The sequence below is a fragment of the Oratosquilla oratoria genome, chromosome 36 (assembly GCF_046742065.1).
Source record: "Oratosquilla oratoria isolate Oo_2021 chromosome 36, ASM4674206v1, whole genome shotgun sequence".
Lineage (NCBI taxonomy): Eukaryota > Metazoa > Arthropoda > Malacostraca > Stomatopoda > Squillidae > Oratosquilla > Oratosquilla oratoria.
Genome location: NC_134812.1, coordinates 40,957,891 through 40,982,097, shown reverse-complemented (window position 1 = coordinate 40,982,097; position 24,207 = coordinate 40,957,891). Strand labels below are relative to the sequence as shown.

General features: G+C 40.9%; 1 protein-coding gene across 2 annotated transcripts in view; it reads right to left on the bottom strand.

The window, feature by feature from the left end:
- Positions 1 to 24,207, bottom strand: part of msk (importin-7 msk) — a 70,907-nt gene that overhangs the window by 6,403 nt on the left and 40,297 nt on the right. The window contains exons 15-20 of one of the 2 annotated variants that reach the window (XM_076174649.1): positions 21,287 to 21,432; positions 18,575 to 18,637; positions 11,782 to 11,897; positions 10,606 to 10,744; positions 10,068 to 10,211; positions 5,203 to 9,949 (exon numbers count right to left, since the gene is read on the bottom strand). In XM_076174649.1, the coding sequence (XP_076030764.1) occupies positions 9,885 to 9,949; positions 10,068 to 10,211; positions 10,606 to 10,744; positions 11,782 to 11,897; positions 18,575 to 18,637; positions 21,287 to 21,432 (673 nt within the window). In that variant the 3' untranslated portion in view covers positions 5,203 to 9,884. Of the gene's footprint in view, positions 1 to 5,202; positions 9,950 to 10,067; positions 10,212 to 10,605; positions 10,745 to 11,781; positions 11,898 to 18,574; positions 18,638 to 21,286; positions 21,433 to 24,207 lie in introns of those variants that run through there. The other variant, XM_076174651.1, reaches the window with a different exon arrangement.

Genomic DNA, 24,207 nt, shown 5'->3' with positions numbered 1-24,207 from the left:
AACGACGGACCATCTGGTCTTGGATCACAAGCTGGACTCAAGAGCTGTTACACTTCTGGACGAGAGCTCAGAGCTCATACATGTCCTGATATATGGGTGATGCCGTGATTTTATACACACACACAAATACATGTGTGTGTGTGTGTGTGTGTGTGTGTGTGTGTGTGTGTGTGTGTGTGTGTGTGTGTGTGTGTGTGTGTGTACGCGCGCGCTCGTGTCCGTGTGTGCTAGTGTTCATTTGAAGTTACACGTTAACACACACACACAAACACAGACACACTGCTTATGTTTACATTTACCTAGTTGTATCTTACGGGAAGGGGAGCTATGTTCGTGATGTCCCGTCTATGTATCTCGCAGTATCTAGTTTGCTCTTAAACTTGTGTGCGATTCACTATGGTCTTGGATCACGTGTTGGACTCGTGATCGACAGCTATTTCCCCTCAGAAGAGAGCTCGAAGCTTATATGACCGATGTATGGGTAATGTTGTGACCTTACAAACACCCAACTCCCCGCCCACGAGAGTTGGAGTAACAACCCGCAACGCAGCGATACTGAAATTATTTCAGCCCTGGGCGAGATTCGAAACCAGACCACTGTGTGTGTGTATTCACTTGGTCTTTTGGATCACGTGTTGGACTCGTGATCGACAGCTATTTCCCTCCCGGAAGAGAGCTCAGAGCTCGTAGTTCCGATCTATGGGTAATGCTATAACCTTTCACACACACACACACCCAACTCCCCTCCCACGAGAGTCAGAGTAACGACCCGAAGCGCAGCAGTATCGAAATAATTTCGGCCCTGGGCAGGATTCGAACCAGGAGCTGCGGGCCACTTTCGTGGCAGCTCAGCGTTCTACCAACTGCGCCACCGAGTCGTGTGTGTGTGTGTGTGTGTGTGTGTGTGTGTGTGTGTGTGTGTGTGTGTGTGTGTGTGTGTCAATTATTAAAAATACAGCAGATAAATATATCAAGCCAAAGCACTCAAAGAAACGAAAATAGCAATAATAATGAATATGACTACGACGACGACAAAAAAAAAAAAAATTATAAATAGAAAAATATAAAGGTAAATAAATCAATACACAACTGAATAATTACACCCCGATGCACAAACAGATATGAAGTCTGCTATCGTTGGTGCACCTGTTGGTGCTCTTTGGAGAGGTCTGCGATCAAAACAACAAGGCACAACAGATAACACTAATCTAGGCGCTTAGACCCATACGAGTATCCAGTCGATTTCCTCGGGGGCAGCAGAGAACCACAATGGAAATAAGCTTACGTGCTTTTTTTGTGTTATCCTTGGTAATTGTAATTGTTATTTCGAACTATGTGTTCTTTTCATTGTCTGCACTTTATGTATATTGATTCATTGACAAATAAACATTATATAATGATGATAATAATGACGTAAGCGGAGTAGGAAACACAGGAGTCTTAGTCTTGAGTTTATTCCTGACTAGTTTCGCAGGAGGTAGTGATGTCCACCCCATGTATAAAATCCCCACAGCCTGTTTGTACACCATTCCTTTGAAAAAGCATACCTGCGAAACTAGTGAGGAATAAACTCAAGACTAAGAATCCTGTGTTTCCTACTCCGCTTACGTCAACCTGTCAGAATGTAACAACAACAACAACAACAACAACCACAACCACAACCACCACAATAATAATAATAATAATAATAATAGAGTCTATGAACGTTTTGGTGTATGAAAAGGGGCGAGGAGCAGAACTGTGACGACACTGAAAATTAGATTTTTATCGACATCGTTGTGAATTATTATTTTCTTTTCCTTTATTATTTATTAAAGTAAAGCAGATTAGTCCCACACTTAACGCTCCGTGTCTCTGGTCAGTTGAGGTGCCGCTAAAGTACCTAAAATAAATTGGCTATGCTGAACTTGTGCAGTATGCCCTGAGGACGACAATGGAAATAAGCTTACGTGCTTTTTTGAGTTATCCTCGGCAATTGTAATTGTCATTTCGAACTGTGTTCTTTTCATTATCTGCACTTCGTGTATATTGATTCAATGCCAAATAAACTTTTTTATTACTATTATTATTACTATTATTATCATTACTACTATTATTAGTACCTTCTACTATTATTACTACTACTACGACTAACTACTACTACTACCCTATGATATCTAGGGTCTGGAAGACGTGTGGGGAGGAGAGTGGAGAGACAGTTGAACTCGAGAGATTAACCACCACAATACATTTTTTTTTTTATATAATTTTTTAACAAGATTCTATGATACTGAAGAACGTTATACAGAACTATGTTCTGGTACTGAAGAACTAAAGATATTTATATTTGTGTGCGACGTTACCAAGCCAAGTTGAACAAAGAAAACGTTGGGATCAGCATTCCTTACTCATAGAAAACTACACTTCCATAGGGCGTGACTATCCCATAATGAGTTATGACACTCAATAATACACAATCTATTTACTTCTTTCCCACAATGTTTTACATTTTAACATTAATATAACCATTCCGCATAAATATACCTGATTTTTCACTATTTTATTTTACACCAATGTACGCATTTACTGTAGAAGCCTGTCCACGAAAAAAAAAAACTACGCATATGCTCGATCAATTTATGTAGGTAGCCTAGTCAAAGGCACACATCCACCATCCTGGTTTCCTTCTCACTGCAAGCGGCAGTTTTCGGTGGATATTTTTATTTTGCTTCAGCAATGCTTCATTCAGGTTCCCTACAATCGAGAGTGACCAGCAGTTCGCGCAGACAGTTTTGCAAAAATTTCCGATTATGCATAGCGGTCAGCTTTTTTTTTTTTTTTTTGGACCCGCGCGATATCTCGTTCACAAAAACCCGTGCCGGAGAAAGTGACTCGCTAAATACCTTCAGCCATCCACCCACGCAATATCCACGTGAGACAAAGCCGGTCAGTGTGCGACTGTCCTCCATTGGAAGATTTTTTTTTTTTTTTCTTCTTCCCGCGTTGTTACAGAGTTCCTTCGTTTTTCCTCACGGTGTTCACCGACCTTTGCGTGATGCCTGGAAATCGCACAGCGCGTGATAACATTGTGGAAGTTGTTGGAACTAAACAAAGTAGGAAAGAATAACAGAAATAGCCAAGGCAACAAGTGTGATCGAGTGGACATAGTAAAGATGTAGTAAGCGCTGAAACTATCAGTTGTTTTAAAAAACGATTAGACAACTTTATGGATGGGGATGACAGGTGGTGATGGATACGGAGCTGCCTGGTGTAGGCCTTGTGGTCTTTTGCAGTCTCCTTTATTCTTATGTTCTTATGACTGTTTCCAGACTCCTAACAGTGGCGCGCGGGAGGAAGGGTCGATACCGTGCCCCTCCACAAACATGCCGGGGTGGGGAAAGGCCCTGAAGATTTCCTCCGAAGGCTTAACAGGCTTGTAAAACGTCAGTTGGACCTTAACCCTTTTACTAGAACTGCAAAGGAATTGAAGGAAAAGTATCCTAAAATTCTCGGTGACGTCTCCATCAGGACAGTTCAGGAAAATATTCAGAAGCTGTTAAATTACTCCAGAGTGAAAGCACGCGTGAAGCCCCTCGTCACTGCGGAACAAAGGCGCCGCCGCGTCTAATTTGCCAAGGATCATAAAGACTGGGGCCTTCTTCAGTGGCGCAAGGTCCTATGGACCGACGAAGCGATCTTTTGTACAAGTGAGAGCAAGGGAACGAAGGTGTGGACCTCTCCTGCCGTGACAGCGTGTAACCCACGATTGACGGTGACGCACGTTAAGCACCCTCCTTGTCTTATGGGGCGCCTTTGGCTATGGTGGTTTGGGGAACCTTGCAATACTCCCTAAGGGCCACGCTGTCAACTTTGAGCGCTATATTAACCTTCTGCTGGAGAATTTTGGAGTGTTTCGCGAAAACCGGGCGAGATCCTTCAGCAGGACGGCAAAAAGTGATCCGTGATGGCGAAGTCGACTGCATGGAGGATTGGCACGATATTTCCACACAGAAAACTTAGGGGGCATCATGAAAGCACGCCTTCGTCAGGAGGACACGTCGACAATTCCCAAGCTTGAGATTTCCATCCGGAAGGTGTGTAACTTACTGCTTCCTGTCAGAATTTGGCCGATTCTGTCCCCAAGTACTTCCCCATCGGCAAGTAGCATCGACGTCGTTTAATTTTTTGTAATTTTCTAAATTATTTGATCGAAAGTTTTCGCGTTTGTTTCCAGAGTATGCAATACGATCCGCGCTGACTGTACCTCCCCGAGATTGTTGTAATTGCATTGTTGTAAACCTGTGCTTCCAGATCTCATTATATTCGTTGGTTTGGTTAGTGGAGGATATTTATAGTTTGGTTAATAGTCCCGTTTTCTGTAGGAAAAATACTTAGGTTCATTATGAACCTTTGGAGAATTGTGAGGTATCACTGGAATGACTTTGTATCAACCCAGAGACTACCGAGACTCAATCTAGACCTGTTACAAATATAATCAGTGGTTGCCAACTGGCTATATGGACATGTGGCATGTTTCCCCGCTTATCCCAGTCACAAGGTTGTCTCCACAACAAACCACCCTCAATGGAATTGACGAAGGGGGTTGGTTGCCCACGATTTCGTGGCTGAGGCACATTGACCAAACTTGTTAAGAATTCCCAACTAACATCACAGTTGGATCAAAGAAAGAATTGAGTAAGTGAACTATATATTTAGATTGCTAACTGTAATCCTCTTCAATTGTACAAAGTGGAAGGAGGATACTGTCTTAAATAGCAACCTCCTACAAAGTGAACGGAACTGGGAAAAGAATAAATGTCATTACCCCAATCCTAGGTGATCTGAGGATGACATGAGGTCAGGTCACATAGGGTTGGGGTAGTGACACTTACTCTTCTCCAAGTTACCTTTCCTTTGCGAGAGGTTGCTATTTAAGACAGCATCCTCCCTCCACTTTGTACTACTGAAGAGGATTGCAGTTAGCAATCGAAATATATAGTTTCGCTTACTCAACTTTCTTTCGTCCGACTGTGGTGTTAGTTGTGATTTACAAACGTGTTACTACATTTCTCACCAGTTGTTAACAGTTGTTTGGAGTGGGAAGAGTGGTTGCATGAGCACTTGTTTAAGGATACCACGGGGAACGGCACTAGCATGAGAGTGAGGCAACATGCTCTTTAGTGCATGCTCCCAATTGATAAGGTAAAAATTAAATCAAAGTCATTTCCCATCTTTATCATTTATTCATTATGGGCAAATGAGCTCCGGAGCCCTGGGCATATGACAAGGCTGCACAAGGAAGTGGCAATGCGAAGAAGGCTTGAAGATATCAGGGCCAGAGCAAAGATGGTATAGGATGAGGATGAGGGCAGTAAAAGTAGTGTTGAAAGGAAGATGGGGGCAGGGGGATGGGGAGGGTCAAAAGGCTGGGGGTAACTTGCTTGCTTGTGGTGATTTGACGAAAAGGCGAGACAAAGCAGAGGAGAATGAGGGTTCTTTACACACATGTAAAAGTAACAACTAAATAAATAACAATGACGCTAATAATGGCAATCATGATGATGACGACGACATGGGAGACCCATAGCAAAGCTAGTCGGGCCGCCTAGTGAGCATAAGATGGGGAGGCGAAGGCTGCCCCTCTGCCACATGACGCAGGGGACGACGTGACTACCAATTCTGACACCCTAGTCCGTTCCGCTCTAACTGCCACTTTAGCTGCATGTCTTCCTAGAATGAACGTCAATGACCTACAACATTATCACATCACGGACATGCTGCCATTACAGATTCCCCCCCCCCATACCCGACAGTTTTCTCTCAAGATGTTTCCCATTATGGTAGCTGTGGTGTCCTTTCAAAGAAACACCCTGCTCTTCTGGGCCTCTTGCGGCAGGGGCAGATTCCGTCTCCCAGCACGACCCATAGCAGTGCTAGTGAAGGCCGATTGGTCAGGAAGGATGTGCTGCTGGTACCGTCACAGTGCCTAGCCGCGCTAATACGGACTGTGACAGCAGTAGTAATAGTGTTCTCACTATAGAAAAATATAAACTTTATCTGTCTCTACATAATACGTTAATATTAATAATTAATAATTATAATGATCACATTCTGTAGGGAGTAATCTATGTACATGTGGGCCCATAGCTATAGCTAATTGGACACCAAGGCCACTTCAACAACATGGCTTTGACTCCGTACTTGAAGGTCCTTTTCATCTCCAACACCAACCACACTACTACCCACAGTCACTGGCACCCTTTCTCTGCAACTCCCAGCCAATGTAACGCAGCAGTGAGGTTGTGTACAAAGAAACGTGGCTTCCAATACCGGAGCAAATGGCCAAAATCCTTCAGAGGCACCCTAAGATATAACTTTCTAGGGCTGACCTGCGCTGCCACACAAGTGTTGGCTATCAAAGGCCTGACCATTAGTGAAGGCCTGACCTTACCATTATGACCTTAAAAGTATCAGCACCAGCCGAATTCCTCTGTCTGCGACTGGCTTTAAGCAATGAGGGTGGCTTCCCAAACACACAAAAGACTAAATGTACATGAGACAACTGTGTGATGTTCCAGCGACCAGTAGTGAGCCATTATGCTTCCACATGGCCATGACACGCACATGCACCTGTGTCCTGCGAAGACTGCCGGACACGGTGCAGGAGGCCACGTTGCTTACTGGCCCTCTGTCTAAAGCCGTTTATAGTCATACACTACTGTTTGCCGTACAGGACATAAAGGTAACAAATTAACAAGGAAGCTCTTTTGCAAACCCTTCAGAATGCTCTGTCGACTAGATATGAAAGGTATCCATCCAGGATTATGTATCCATATGCATATACACACATACATACGACGTATATATGTAAACATACATAAGTAACAATGCAGTGATCTATGTTTTCACCTTTCATGATGCAGGGTACCAGCTACACTTTTGTAAACGCTTCAACTGCACTTTATGCAATTTTAAACCCTGGATGACACCTACCAAACGGTTTATGGAAGAAAAAGAAAAAGAAAGAAAAAAAAAAAAACATACATAACTAAAGTGATAAATTCATTCTTTCCCACTCCCATTTTTTTTCTTCTTTCTTTTTTTTCACAAATGATTGATAAAAGTGACCTGCTGCACAAGATTGTTTGCTTGACCAAGCTATGTTCTTTTACAGATAAGTTTGCATGACTAATTAATAAGATACCCTGAAATGTGAAACCCTAGACACGACAGTCTGTCCCTACAAGACCTTGGCTGAATGCTCCCACCACATTGAGCAGCCCAATAACTACATTCGATGCTAATGCCAACTCGGTTGCTCAAAACCGAGCCATCAATATATAACACCGCAAGATACATACAGGGAAGGGGGAACTATAGGGGTGCAAGGGGGAACAGGGCAATAGTGCACAAGACAACAGTTATGTTGCCCACGAGAAAAAAAAAAAAAAAAAACAGAAAATAAATCACACTGCAACAGAATAACACGTACTTTCACTCAGTTCACTCAAATGTAATTTTTTTGATTTTTGGGTTTATATCGAAGTGGGGAGCCTCACTGTGACCCCTCTCAAGCCGACCTACCGTGACGAAGAACGTCACTGTATTTCAGGGGTGGTCTCCTTTCGCTCTCTGGGCAGCATCGGCAGCAGCAATCCAAATTCATTGTATTGGGTCAGCTCAAGGCTGTACACAAGTTATATGACCAATGAGACTACCTACATACCCCGTGCATTTAAACTTATTTGCTCGACTGATGTCTGCTGTTCCTGCAGTGAATTGAATATATGGAATGCTGCCAAAGAGGATCTCCTGGGTTCATTATCATAAACTATATGTTTCAACCTATTACAACTTTCATACTATATACCAAAAAGTTTCTTCTTCCTTATAAGGGAGGTAACCAGCCATGGCATGTGCCCGCACTTTCACACTACTCCATGTATACAGTAATCATGAACATCAATAATATACAACTCTATATAAGCTTAAAGCTTCATCAGACAAGACAGGTAATTATTCATGTAGTTATGTCAACTAAAGTATAACAAAGTACACAATTACAACTGGTTCCAACCAAATGAATATGTTCATGTCTCAGAATCAAGAGTTCACATTTTGTTTGACACTGTTGTAGTTTATCTGATCAAGAGTTCATGCATGTATGTGTAGTACACAATTTTTTTTTAATTGTAATGTTCCAAATAACAGCGTTCACTGGCAATAGCATGCTACGAGACTAGTCATGCGTACCTTGCACTGACACTCCTAACCCTCAAACAAATTGGTGTTGTATAAACAAATAACTCAAGTTAATTAGCTGCTTAACTATAATAGTAGTTTAAGTGTAAAAAGGTTTTCTGGGATGTTACAGCACTCAGGGTCCTGCAGGATGTCTTATGTATAATCACAATATACTTATTACGCATGCTTTGTATAATGTATTCATGTATGAAATTAAAACTGTATTTTGCAAGTGTTTGGGAACCTATGCATAACAGTTGTCATCAGCATATATTTGGGACATCAGTTCCTCTCACACACACATATACTACAACAGCATTTTTCATTAAGGCTCCCAATTCAATACACACCAAACACTACACTCCTAATCACATGCATCTTTCATAACAAAATAACACATCCCCAATCCTGCCCAAGTATCTGGGTTATCAAGCGGCTGGACCTTGTTCTGGTAAGCTCTTGCCTTCCAGTTTCAATTTCCTATGCAAGACAACCACTAAAAACAGAGGTTACTTGTGAGGCTCTCCTTTGTACAAAGCATCATTCATGTGCTCCGGGAGGGGACGGGGAGGAGGGGAGGGGGGTGAGGTCAACTTGGGAGCAAGAGGGTAATTTGGCTAATTATATACTTTTGTAATCAATACATGCCAATACTTAGGATCTGTCAAACCTTCCCTGATGACAGTAGAAATACACAATATACAACTCTTCGGTGTGGAGGAGAGAAAAAAAAAAAAAAAAAAAAAAAAAAAAAAAAAAAAAAATTAAAACAATGATATGAACAATTACACAAGAAAAAGGAAAAGAAGAAAAACAAAAATCTATGAAGACCACACAACACAAGAAGAAAGAAGGGGAGGAACATGAAGGGGGACTCGTATGTATAAAGTGATATGGAAGATGACTGCGGTGAGAGAGATGCGGCAGAGGAGGCCGATTTGTTACTAGATCTAAGAAACATTACCAGAGGGGGAGATGGAGGGTGTGGGGGTAATTATGAACATCGCCAGTTTGACAACGGTGCAAATGATTAAGCATGAAAAATAATCCTTCAAAGACACCTACACATTTGTCATAAACATGAATGCAAGATATTCCCTGATAAATGATACAGAATTACTGTACACACTAAACATACAACCCCAGTTATAACAGGGGCATTTTTTTCTCTTTTTTTCTTTTCTTTTTCTTTTTTTTTCTTTTCTTTTTTTTCTTCTATCTCTCTTTTGAAAGGAACTAGTGAATAACAAATGTCCCTTCACACTGGGACGAAAAAAATAAAAATAAATAAAATAAAAAAATAAAATAAAATACATTAAAATAATAAAAAATAAATAAATAAATAAAAGTAGTAGTTAGGTTAATTCATCAGACCTGGGTGGATTTTCCTCAGAGAGAAAATAAAATTAAATCAAATAAATGAAAACAAGAAATAATGAAAATGGTGAGCTTTTAGCGATAAGGCACTACGCATCAAAACCAATCAGAAGAGCAGGTAGTGCAGGAGTATCCTTGGTACTTGGCAACACTTGAACAACCTGAACTTAGACAACACTGTACAAGCTACAGCTGTGCAACATTGAACACGCTGCTGTCGCAACATTGAACAAGCTGGAGCTGTGCAACATTGAACAAGCTATAACTTTACAATATTGAATAATCTATGATCCAAAGGAACCCCCAAAATTGAAAGTCGTCGGAACTGCAGTTTGTTGGAAGTTATACCCTGGAAAAAGAAGGAATAACATCAACATAACTACAGCTACATCACCACCTCCATATTTCTGTACACTACAATAATCACCTCTATACTACCATACACTCGTTTTATGACTCAAACTCACCCCCGCTCTGTTGAAGTTTTTTGCTATGTGCTGCTGCCTTCCTTTGATCTGCAAGCGTAGCGACCTCTTGCATGGCTTTCCGCTGTTCCTCACTCAGAGCAGCTGTTAATGCTTGATACCATGCTGGTGCACTTGCTTCTAATCCTGATTCACAAAGATAATACACATTTTAGTAAGCCATCCCCATTTTCAGAGAGAAAAAGACCCTTGGAATGTACATTTGTATATATGTATGTATGATCACAGGAGGTGCTAAGGTAAGAGGGAGGGTGGAGAGGTGTGGAGTGTATTCAAGGATGAAATGGGTGGGAATGATTTTATGCCTTTTCCTTTTTGGCTACCTCCCTTGTAAGGGGGAAAAAGCCTTGGTATATATATATGTATGTATGTATGATCACAGTAGGATTAAAGTACTAATAGCCTTTTCCCAGGCTCCCCCCCCCCCAGAATCAAAGGATATAATAAAGTAGATAGCAAAATGCTGGGGCCAATACCCAGCACTACCAAGAGTGAAGAAATTATAAAACCGCTCATTTACCTTGCATCACCTCCTTGAAGACACAGTATTCATCTACATCACAATCATCCTTGTCGAGAGGAGTCGTAAACGATTCAAGGGCAGTTTCATCAATATCATCAAGTTCATCGTCGTCATCTTCATCCTCATCTTCATCGTCCTGCAGATAAGTTACACTAATGTTAGATAATTAATTTTTATGTGCACAAGAGTGAACGAGTGAAAGTGAAAGAGAAAGTAGACACATTCCATGAAGTTGGACAAATTTGACCAAGCTCTTGATTTATAAGAGCATATCATAGGGTCAAGGAACTAACTGAAAAGACCACATGTCTGAAGGATGTGAAAAAATAATTTTCCGTCGAGACACATAAGCATACAAGCTCATGTGATCACTCCAGTGATGATATAGCCCATGTTGGAACCATACATAAATTTAAAATAAGATATAGTAGAGAATGAGACACAAAAACCCAAAGACTAAAGTAGAGAATGAGACACAAAAACCAAGAGACTAAAGTAGAGAATGAGACACAAAAACCCAGAGACTAAAGGTCTGTAGACATTGATCATCGTGCAACACCAACATCTTGTTTTGTGGGCTTTTGCATCAAGCCGCGCATTTCATAACTGTTATAATTTCACATAGTGGGGTAGTGCCCATCTTGGTGTGAAGGGGGAAGGTATGTCACATGCTAAGCTCTCTGGGATGGCACCTATATCTGAGTGGAATTAAAGCACCACTCATTGTTTATCTGCACATTAATATAATATAGCTTATACAAGAAATACCTGACAAAATAGTATTATCGATTTTCTACAGCAGCATCCTTGCCTTTGGAACATGAAATGAAACGAGTACAAGTGGAGGACTTAGAATATATACAAATAAGAATAGATAAAAATAAGAAGTCCAAATTTGGAAGTAATTAAAGCAGAAATGTCTTGCAATATGAACTGTGAACTGGACAACAAGGACATACATTCTTCTCTAGACAATGTTCAGAAGTGTCTGACTCACTACAGCATTCCAGGTAATTACAGTATGGACACTTAATGCTGCAATGAATGCTGCCAACTGCCTCATGCAGTGCTGCACAAGGCTCACAGTGTACTAGGCTTAACACTCTTTCTGTACAGTACAATTAAGTAAATACATTCATCAATAATACAGTGCTCAAGAACAAATGGTCTCACCTGGAAACTTGTCTTTATTTGAAATGGACAAGTGGTCTTGTTTATTTTCTCCTCCAAATGTTCCAAATAGTCATCTCCCAAATCATCCAATTCATCTTCGTCACTGTCTAGAACATCTGCAATTCACAAAATCATAGATGTTATCACTTAAATAAATGTATAAAAATCTTAACTTAGCCTATCACATTCCTTTCATGCCCCCCGCCCCCAAAATATATATATATATACCTCCTGCAGCCCAAGAGGCTGGTAGACAAGTGGGTAGAAAGTGGAGGTATATGACATGTTATATATATATATATATATATATATACCTGCCACACCCCAAAAGGCTGGTAGACAACTGGGTAGAAAGTGGAGGTATATGACATGATATATTTTTACAGTTTATGTATTTACATAATACCCGAAGGTGAGAAGGCAAAGGAGTAGCACAACCTTGCTCCCTCCCTAAATATTTACAAACAGCCGCCAGGGACCAGATTCCATTACTATACAAGGTTAATTTTTATGCTGATGTAACAATATGTAAACTAAGTCAGGTGTGCATTGATTTCAAGATTGCTTGAGTAAGAAGTATTGCATACTGGGTTTGTAACAGTTGTTCCAATTGGAGAATAGGAAATTAAACTGGTTCACAAGAGTAAAATCATGCCCTTAGGGAACTTAACCTCTTCACTCCGGGGCACATCGCACATCTGGAAGCATTAGCTGCCCGACATGCGATGTTGCGTCATAATAATCGCATTATAAAAGATAAAGTCAGTGCTCAATCGTTTGTTCTCTTTCACACGTGTATTTTGATAACCATAGAAAATTGATGAAGCCAGTTTAGAGAGAATGGAAATTACGTAGGTACGACTACAATAAATATAATCAAGATGTCAACGTCGGCATCATTGAGTACCCACTTGCTCCTCATGCCGCCTACGTAGGCGTCACCGTATGGAAATGGTTAAATACAAAAGTAAAGATGTAACTGGCGAGGAACAAGTGTGGATTTAGGACAGGCAGAGGTTGTGTAGATCAGATTTTTGTGGTAAGACATATGCGAGAAAGCTATAGGAAAAGGTAAGGATGTTTTTTGGGCTTTTATGGATCTGGAAAAGGCTTATGATAAGGAGACAGGAAGGCACTGTGGGAGGTTTTGCTGATATACAGGATAGGAGGAAAGCCTCTTGGAGCTGTCAAGAGTTTTTACAAGAGTAGTAGAGCATGTGTCAGGATTAGAAATGGAGAGAGTGAGTGGTTTGAGGTAAAGGTGGGACTTCATCAGGGATGCGTTTGTCACCCTGGCTGTTCAACTTGTGTAAGAGGTAAAGGCAAGGGTGGTGGGTCAGGGATTAGAGATGGTTCAAGAAAATGGAGAAAAGTTGGAGGTGAGCCAGCTGTTGTTTGGGGACGACACTGTGCTTGCAGCAGGATCAGAGGAGGGATTGAGGAACTTGGTGAGAGTGTGTGATAGAAGAAAATTGAAGATAAATGTGGGTAAAAGTAAGGTGATGAGATGTACAAGGGGTGAAAGTGGCAGCAGATTGGAAGTGAGCATTAAGGGAGTGACTGGAGGAAGTGGATAGTTTTAGATACTTGGGTGCGAATGTGGCAGGAAAGGGTGGAATGGAGGTGGAGGTAGAATGTAGATTGAGAGAAGTTGAGTAAATACCTTGGTGGATTAAAAAGTGTAATGAGAAATAGACATTTGGGAATGAAGGCTAAGAGAAGACTGTATGAAGGAGTAATTGTGTCAACAGCACTGTATGGGCAGAAGAGAGGAGTTTGAATGTGTTTGAGATGAGGCATCTGAGAAGTATGATGGGGTTACTAGATTAGAGTGAGAAATGAGGAGGTGAGGAGAACAGGGGTGGTAAGGGAGTTGGGAGACAGGGTTGATGAAAGAGCATTAGGATGGTTTGGACACATGGAAAGAATGAGTGAAGAAAGACTAGTAAAAAAGGTACGGAAGGCAGATGTGGAGGGAGTACATGAGGGGGCGTCCTAGGAGATTGATGGATGGGGTGAAGGGGGCTTTAGGGAAGAGGGGAATTTCTGTTGAGGAAGGACAAGAGAGGACAGAAGACAGGGGTGAATGGAGAATGGCTGTATATGGATGATGTGATGCATGAGGTGGAATGGGTAAGGGGATGGGGGGTGAGGTAGTATGTGTGAGCAAAATTTGATGCAGCCGGAAGGGATTTCTCCCCGTCTTCTCCTTTTCTGCACGGGGGGGGGACCGAGAGAGAGAGGGGGGGGGGTCGCCAATTTTATGAAGCGGCCTTGCTGTGGATGTGCTGTGCCTTGCGACACTGCCTCTGACCCTGGGCAGTGGACAAGGTGCAGGGATGACCCGTCATCCAGGAGGTGCTAAGATGGGAGGGAGGGTGGAGGGGAATGGAGTGTATTTAGGGATGGAATGGGTGGGAATTATTTTATGCCTTTTTCTTTTTGGCTACCTCCCTTGTAAGGGGGGAAAAAAGCCTTGGTATATGTATGTGTATGTAAAGATCACTGGACTAAAAAAATCATGACGTCATTGCAGAACTGACCTAGTAACCAAATTTAGGATTCCTGACTGGAGTCCCTTGGTGTAACTTAACCCCTTCAATACGGGCCAAAATCTCGCAGGCAGCATTAGCTGCCAGACGTGCGATGTTGAGTCATAACACTTGCATTATAAAAAATAAAGTTACTGCTGTATTGCTCATTTTCTTTCACCCGTGAATTTTGATAACCATAGAAAATATGATGAAGCCAGCACACAGGTACAACTACAATATATATAATCAAGACGCCGACATCGGCATCATCACGTACCCACTTGCTCCTCATGACGCCTACGTTGGCGTCATCGTATTGAAGGGGTTAACCATTTCCATACGGTGATGCCTACGTAGGCGGCATGAGAATCAAGTGGGTACTCGATGATGCCCACGTCGGCATTTTGATTATATTTATTGTAGTCGTACCTACGTAACCTCCATTCTATCTAAACTGGCTTCATCATATTTTCTATGGTTATCAAAATTCACGGGCGAAAGAGAACGAACGATTGACCAGACTTTATTTTTTATAATGCGATTATTATGACAACATCGCACGTCTGGCAGCATTAGTGTAATTATATTTGGAGAGAGAGAGAGAGAGAGAGAGAGAGAGAGAGAGAGAGAGAGAGAGAGAGAGAGAGAATAAAATAAAATAATAATACTAAATTAACCCCTTGAGTACCGAATGTGTGTTCTGTGACACCTGCGTGTCACGGCTGAGTACACCCGCCAGGAACCGAGCATGCTCCCCGTGACATGCACGTGTCACAGTTATAAGCTGTGTGTATTGAGGGCTCTCAAGGCCTCGGTTTCTGGGTTATTTCTACCCACGTGTTGGCAAGTGTCTGTGTTTACAAACATAAGGCTCCAGCAATTCGTGGGACGGTTTGAAACGTTTGTTTACGTAAGGTTGACGGGTCGGTAACGAAGGGGTTAAACAACCTACAATAATGAGTGACTGATCATACATCATACATAACAAAGACAGTGGTGAAAAGAAGGTGAAAGATGTATTATAAATAAATGCACAAAAGAAAGACGGCACATAAAGACGAAAGCACATAGTGGAAGGGGACCAGAAAAGGGGACAGTGATAATGGAGCTAACACACGGTCTACAGTTTGTGTGTGTGTGTTTGTGTGTATAATATATATATATATATATATATATATATATATATATATATATATATATACACACACACACACAGGGTGTCCAGGAGATAGATAGATATATAGATATATATATATATATATATATATATAGATATATATATAGATATATATATATATATATATATATATATATATATATATATATTTTTTTTTTTTTTTTATCTTCGGTCATTTCAGAACCATTTGATCAATTTTTTATCTTGCCATTTCAGAACCATTTGAAGGATTTAATAGTGGTAAAGTGGAACAGATAGCTGATTTTGTGTACTATTGATGGGTGTGGAAGCTAGCAAGCATTGATGACTGGAAAGCACCAGAATATTGGAAGAAAGTGACCTACATCATAATGATTTGCAGCAGATTAAAAAATTTGGAAATCTTAGCTACAGCTCAGTGCTCCTTGAATATCCTGAGATGTGAGCAGAAGAACTGTGATGGAGATGTGGAAGCAGTGGCTAGCATGAAGGATCATATCAGGCATTCTTTGTCCGCACAACAAAATTTGTTGAGAGACTGGAGAAAAGAGAAAAGAGAAAAGAGAAAAGAGAGAGAGAGAGAGAGAGGGGGGGGGGGGGAATTAGTGCAGCAAGATCCAGGCAAGGCAATGTGGACCTTGGCGAGAGATGGACATCAGAGTGGCAACTATTACGAAAGTGTTTAACAAGGATCTCGCTACTCCTCATACAAGAGGTGCAAGGGCCAACTACTCACTGCCAAGGCCCAAGATGCCTTACAAAAGCCAAGAAACTCCTCAACAAGGTCAAACACCCTGTCAAGTCAGGGACGCTCTGCTTCTTCTCAGACAAGAACTTCTGCCAGGTTCAGTTGCACAACGCGCAGAACATTATGTGTTGAATAGTATGGGGTGAAGTGTTACATCCTGGGCAATTGTCCACAATGCGGTCATCCAGCCTCTTCTGGTAACTTAGAAGGGCTGGGTGGTGGCCGCACCACAGTCTGGCCAGGTGGACTTTCCTTTCGTGGGAGAGAGGATTTTGGTGTGCTGCAGCGTCTTTGTCATGGTACCACCCCCCTACCCCGAGAGTTGGGGGTCAAACTGCAGCAAACATCCCCGGCCACCGGCTCTACACAGGTAGCACCTATTCCCAGGAGGGCTTCAGTCCCCTGGGCAAGTACCACAATTGTCATCGTTGCTGTATTTGATTGTGCATTTTTTGTTATTGCAGTCTTCTCTTGAAAATGTCTTTCTTGAGATGAAACGTCGAACTCTACAATTAAGGATGTGAAATGGAAGAATACAGAGACCTAGTTTCTGTTCACCTGGTTAATTGAAAAATTTGTATCATGAAAATTGAGAATACAAGAAAACTAAATAACTACTGCAATGTTGTCGTTGTCAACTATATGCATTACAGAAAACCTGTTCCCTTCTTTTACATACATACATATATATACCAAGGCTTTTTCCCCCTTTCAAGGGAGGTAGCCAAAAAGGGAAAGGCATAAAAACACTCCCACCCATTTCATCCCTAAATACACTCCACACCCCTCCCACCCATCTGAGCACATACATACATATATTATGTACCTGTGTGTTTGTGGTGGTCCTGCAAGATGGACAGCTTTGCTGTCCATTTTCAAAACACATTAACCCTGCACTTCCATCAGGAGGTGCCGCCCAAAGGGGTTAGAACTTGGTCTCTGAACTGGGCTCAAGATCTCTCCCAACCAACTTCACTATTTCTTATGCCTACTCACACTGAGACCTGACAAGTGACCATTCTCCTTCTGCTATTTTTGGTTTGTGACACAGAAATGGCCCACTCCCGTCCATCATCGTTTCCTCCCTCTCATCTTAGCTCCCCATCCCCTGGGTCAAGAGGTAATGAAGCAAGACACAGTACATCCACAGCAAGGTCACTTCATTTAATTTATACCTTCATATATATATATATATGAGTGAGTGAGAGAGAGAGAGAGAGGGGGGGGAGAGGAGGAGAAATCCCTTCGGGCTGCATCAAAATATACATCATTCGCACATCACCATTCCCCCCAGCTCTCCCCCTCCTCCTTTCTCACTCTATCCAACTTAGTAACCCCTACCATACTTGACAGTTCATCTCAAACATGTTTAAACTTTTCCTCTGCCTCTCAAATTCCAAGTCTCTGCCTCATACAGTTCCATCAAAACTATCACTTCTTCATGTAATCTCCTCTTTGCATCCATTCCCAAATGCTTATTTCTCACGACACTTTTTAATCTTCCAAGGCATTTACTTGCTTCTCCCAGTCTTCAATTAACTTTACCATCTTCAATTAACTTTACCATTCCCTTCCACATGTGACCCCCAAATACTCGAAGCTATTCACTTCCTACTTTAAAGACTTGCTTCTAACATGCTGCCATCCTCTACCCTTGTACATTTCATCACCTTAACCAAATTTACTTTCAACTTTCTCCTATAGGATACCTTCCCAAACTCCATCACTAACTACCTTAACACCCTCTGACCCTGCCACAAATGCAGTATCATCAGTAATTTTCTTTAACCATCTCCTCCCCTGCCCATGCCCCTTGCATTTACTTCTCACACCACCACATCCATGTACAACATGAAATCCCTAACGCAGTCTCACCTTTATCTCACACCAATCACTCTCCATTTCCAATTCTAACACAGGGTCTATTACTCTCATAAAAACTCTTCACTGCCTTTAACAGCATTTCCCCAATCCTATATATCTGCAAAAACTACCATGGTGTCTTCCTGTCTACCCTGTAATAAACCTTTCCCAAATCCATAAAGGCCCAAAAGACATCCTTACCCTTTGCTAAAGCTCTCACATATCTGCCTTAAAACAAAAAATTTGATCAATACAACCCCTACCTTTCCTTAGAGCACTGTTCCTCTCCTAATCCTCTCAATTAAAACCCTCCCATAACCTTTCCCAAATGCCTTAATGAAAAAATTACTCAAACTTTACTATAAACACACACACCATTCATGTATATTTTAAGTTCTGAGGAACGCATAAGTTTTCATAACATCATAAATTTCAAACCTCAAAAAATAAAGCCTGCATTTTTGGTTAAAACAAACCAAAATACACACTAACCATTATCAGCATCATCTCCATCATCACTGTCATCATCTCCACATTCCTCCTCATTGGCTTTTGCTGCAAGAAAGAATATAAAACTCAGTATATTCCCTTCAAAGTCTACATACATACACAACAATAATAATAATTAACTATATATCAAAAGACTTCTGCAACCCCTTACAAGGTAGCCATGGCATGCACCCATCCCATGCCTAATTCCCTTTATAAATCTTAGTTTCTAATGGATGAAAGCCACTCCTGTCCCCATGCTTGGTTCAGAAGCAAAGCAACAAGACACAGCACCTCCACAGTAAGGACCAACAGCCAATGCTGGGTTACTTCCATAACTTCATTTACATGATGAACCCCCCTCCCCCAAAATCAAATACAAAAATGAGCATGGGCAAAGTGTATGTGACTTATCAACCATGTTGCAATTTACAGAGATGGGCATTACAAATAGATCTTCACTTCAACCAAACCACTTTTTACTTTCTACTATGGCAAAATTGACAGTCATGTTTCTGTTCAGTTTTTAAGTGTTACTCTGGGAAGGGAGTTGTAGGTTTTTGTAAGTGCATATGGGCCTGGTAGTGAGAAGTGTGTAGAGGAAAGGGAGGCTTTTCGGATCGATTTAAACAAGTACATACAGGGTTTAGGGAGAAATGTTAATATAGTGGTATTGCAAGATCTCAATGCTACAGTAGGGGATGAACCAATAGATGGAGTGGTTGGTGTGGTGTGGTGCTTCAAAGTGAACTAGCATTGGATACTAGCAGGGCCCCATAGTGCTGTGCCATGCCCCTACCATCAGAGACGCTTCCAGTACAAGGACTCTCGTTACAGCCAACAAGGCCTCATTCATGCATGTGTATTAGAAATGGATTAGAATTAGAAATGGAGAGAGTGGTTCGAGGGAAAGGTGGGGCTTCAGGTAAGTGTTATGTTGCCTTGGCTGTTCAATCTATACATGGATGGGGTGGTGAGAGGTAAACGCAAGGGTAGTAGGCCAGGGATTAGTGATGGTTAAGGGAAATTGAGAAAAATGGGAGATAAGCCAGATGTTTGCTAATGCCACTGCGCTTGTAGCAGGATCAGAGGAGGGATTGAGAAGTTAGTGACAGAGTTTGGGAAGGTGTGCAAAAGGTAGATAAAGATAAATGTGGGTCAAAGTAAGGTGATGACATGTACAAAGGGAGAGGATGGCAGTAAATTGGAAGAGTATTAAAGGAGACTGGAGAAGTGGATAGCTTAGATACTTGGGTGCAAATGTGGCAGGAAAGGGAATGGAGGTGGAGGTAGAATGTAGATAAGAGGATTTAGAAGTGTAATGAGAAACAGACATTTGGGAATGGATGCTAAGAGGAAATTGTATGAAGGAGTTTTTGTGTAGAATAACATTGTTCACGGCAGAAACATGGAACATAGGAGTGGAAGAGTTTAACCTCTTCAATACGGGCCTTAAATCTCGCTGGCAGCAGCCGATGCCAGCCCTACGACGTGTCGTAATAATACTCGCATCATAAAATATAGTCACCGCTTATATCGATCGCTCTCTCTTTCACCCGTGAATTTTGATAACCAAAGAAAATGTGATTACAGACAGTTTCAAGAGTATGTCATTACGGAGGGGCAACTACAATAAATATAATCAAGATGCCAATATGGCAGCCTCACGTATCCACTTGCTCCTCATGACACCTACGTATGCGGCACCGTATGGAAGGGGTTAAACATGTTTGATATGAAATGCCTGAGAAGTATGGTAGGGGTTACTAGTCAGTGAGAAACAAGGTGAGAGCAAAGGTGGAAAGGGAGCTGGGAGATAGGGTTGATGAAAGTATTAGCATGGTTTCGGCACCTGGAAAGAATGAGTGAAGAGAGATTAATAAAAGAGGTGTGGAAGGCTGGGGTGGAGGCAGTGAACATGAGGGGGGCGACCAAGAATGAGATGGATGGATGGGGGTAAAAGGGGCATTGGGAAAGAGGGGAATGTCTGTTGAGGAAGGAATAAGACAGATGATAGGGGCGGGTGGAGAATGGTTGTGTATGGATAATGCTGCGATGCATGGGAGTGGGTGGGTATGTGTGAATATTTTGACATAGCCCAAAGGGATTTTCTCCACGTCTTCTCTTTTTCTGCATGAGGGGACAGAGGGGGGTTGCTGATTAAATGAAGCGGCCTTGCTATGAAGTGCTGTGTCTTGCTGTTTCTGACCCAGGGCAATGGGCAAGATGCAGGAATGACCTGTCATCCAGGAGCCAAGAGGGAGGGAAGGAGTGGTGAATAGGAGTGGAGTATGTGGGGTTGAAATGGGTGGGAGTGGATTGATGCCTTTGACTTTGGCTACCTCCCTTGTAAGGGGGAGAAGGCCGTTAGTATATGGACATATGTACCCTGGGTATGTTGAGAGGATTTAGAGTATTTAAATTTATAATTCAGGTTCATTGGGTTAAAAACTATTCTTACATTCAATATTATTGTAATTAGCATGAAAATTAACTCCAACAAACACCAAGATAATGATACTGTTGCTTAGACTAGTACTGAATAACTGTATTTATAACACACATGCATGTCCATACACACACACACACACTTAGAAGGCAAAATAACCCAAGCTGGAACAAAACATGAATTCATATCCATGTTTGAAAATTGGAATATAAGAATACAGTGGCAGTTGGAAAACATGAATTTAAAGTTAAGTTTACTCAGCTTACCAGCATAGGCTCGCTTCAACCCCTGGAAGAGAAGGACAAGGGCTGGCAGGATTTCCTTGTGACATTCTTGGAGAACAGGCAGGCGTTCAGGGCCGAGCTGCAGGAGAGTACACAACCCCAGCACACACACTTTGCGGTCATGTAGCCTAGAGAAGAGAGCAAGCATATGGCAAACATCCAATGCAAATTTCAGATTCCTGTGGCATTAGTTTTTTAATCTTTACTTTTTTCTCTTTAAATCTTTAAACACTGCTGGTGCTGTCACATCGGTCTAAATGCATGTCCCAATGCCCTTACCCCCACCATTGAGGATTGAATCAAAGCACAAACCCACAAGGTCAACAACTGCAATTTTCTTGTCTCAACTCAATTATCCAAAGGCTGGTTTCAACAACTTTATCACTTTAGTCTCTATATTGGTTTGAGGTGACTGTGGACCTGCAGTTGTGTGATCAATCACACAACTTAAGAACAGAATGTAAATGTGTGTGTTTACCTAGTTGTATTTTACGGGAAGAGGATCCATGTTCCTGGTGCCATCTCTGTATCTATCTAATTTGCTCTTAAATTCTTGTATTGTTTTTACAAACACTATTGTTTCACCTAGTATGTTCCATACCCTTCTGTGGGGAAAGCCATTATATTCAGGTCTCTTCTATAGCTGTCCTTTTTTGGTCTCCGTATGGTCTCTGTGTTTCTCTTATCCCAATTTATAAAATAAGTCATCTCTATCAAGGATTTCCACACCCCTCATAATTTTGAAGGTGGTCAACAAGTGGAGTATATAGGGGATGGAATGGGTGGGGGTGCTTTCTATGCCTTTGTTTTTTGGCTACCTCCCTTGTAAGGGGGAAAAAGCCTTTGGTATACGTACCATTTACACAGCTATAGTTTTGGCCGATCTTTACATTTTTCTATTGTCTTTTACAGTTTCTTTTTTCTTTCCTGCATATTTTTACATATTTGTTCCTTTGATTAATATATATTTGCCACTTTCTAGTTTTTTCCTTTCCTCCATATTTTCCGAGCTTTATCTCTTATGTATTTCACTATGCTGCACTTTCTATTAAATCAGCATTTAATATACACCTTTTCCTGGTGCTGCTTTAGGACATTTATCCACTCCTTTATAGATTTTCATAAGAATCATCCATTTTTTTCCCACTTGTGTTTCTTCCTTGTAGAACTTTTCCCAGCTCGCTTTAAGAAAAAAATTCCTAAGATTCTCAAAAACCATTTTACTATACATCAGTCTTCCTTTTCTGTATTTCCCAGTTCTCTTTTTATATATTTCCTCCTTTAGTTCTAACTCAAGTAGTATGTGGTCACTCTTCACGGTTGGTGTCTTGTATTCAATTTTGACTACTATTTTAGGTTCTGACATAAATAATGTATCTAGTCTTGACAGTTCATTATTTCTAAATCTAGCATTCTTTTACCCATTGTGTCATTGTCATGTCAAGTAATACATTTCCCCCATTGATCCCCTCCACCTTTCACTGTCACCTCTTCCAAACATATTTCTTTGCAATTAAAATCTCCCAGAGTACTGCTTTATTTCCATTTTTCAGCATCTTGTTTAATAAAGTTCTCATATCCTCAAACATTTTGGAATACTCTCTCTCCAAGACCTCATTTTCAGGGGCACATAAATCACTGCAAACTTTCTGCTTTTCATGTCGCTATCTTCAACTTATATCGAGATCATCTCTACCCTGTTCTCTTCGTATGTAACTTTCGTCACATTTAATCTTTTCTTAACCAGGAACACTATTCCTCCACCTTGTTTCTCCCTATTTCTAAGCCATGTCCAACCATTTGATACTAGTGGACCCCTTAATTTTGTCTCCATAAATCCCATTACATCTGGTTTTGCTTCTGACAGGTAATCATTTAGTTAATTTAATTCTGATATTAGTATGAGCTAATTTTAATTTTCTACTCCCTTCATCTCATTCTCTGAACCTTTCATTTTTTCTTGAATACACCATTTTTTCAGTCTCATGTCTAACACTCTTCAATTGAACAGCTTTGTCTCTGTCTCCATTCTTATCTAGTTTTTCTTTTGCTTCATTTCTTAACATCTTAATTTTTTCTCTTCCCTCAACATTAATGTCTCTTTATCCATATATATCTATAGTGTTTGTTTCTTGCTAATTTTCATATTTGTGCTAGGATTTCTTCCACTGTCATTTATGACTAATTTGATCTTTAGTGGAAGATTTTTTCCCCTTTTCCTTCTGCATATTTACCCATTCTATATACTTCCTCTATTTCCTTTTCTATTTCTTGTACTAATTTTAGAACATTTCTTGCCAATTCTTTGTCCTCTTCATCTCTCAGGAACCAACTTGAGTTACATTTTTCCTTTAGACCATATATTACTACATTTTTTTTTTTTTGTCTACTGTATCTCTTACTAATTTTCTTTTTCTTTAATTATCTTAATGACAGCATCTTCAGCCTTCTACATTTGTTGAAGTATTTCTTTGAAAATTACCTTATCTTGTCTTTTTTCTAATAATTCCTGAGCTGTTGCAAATCATCATCTCTTATGGTTTTTCCTGGTTCCATGGTCATTGCTTTTATTCATTCATCCACCTTTTTCCTTATGGTCTCATTATTTGAGTTTTCAATATTTTCAACTTCCCATTTTCACATTTAACTTGGCCAGTTCTTTTTTTAGTGCACTCAACTCTTTTATTTCCATTGGTTTTTTTTTCTTAAGTCACTCACTTCCTTGTTTAGGTCTTTATTCGTCTTCCATAGATTGATAGTTTCCTGCTTCCATGATTCATTCATCTCTCTCTTGTCCCTCTCTATGTCTATAACTCTACTTAAGTTTTCTCTCATACCCACTAAATCCAGAGAAATGACCCTCATCACCATTACCAAATAGAAACATTTTCATGCCTCTGTGA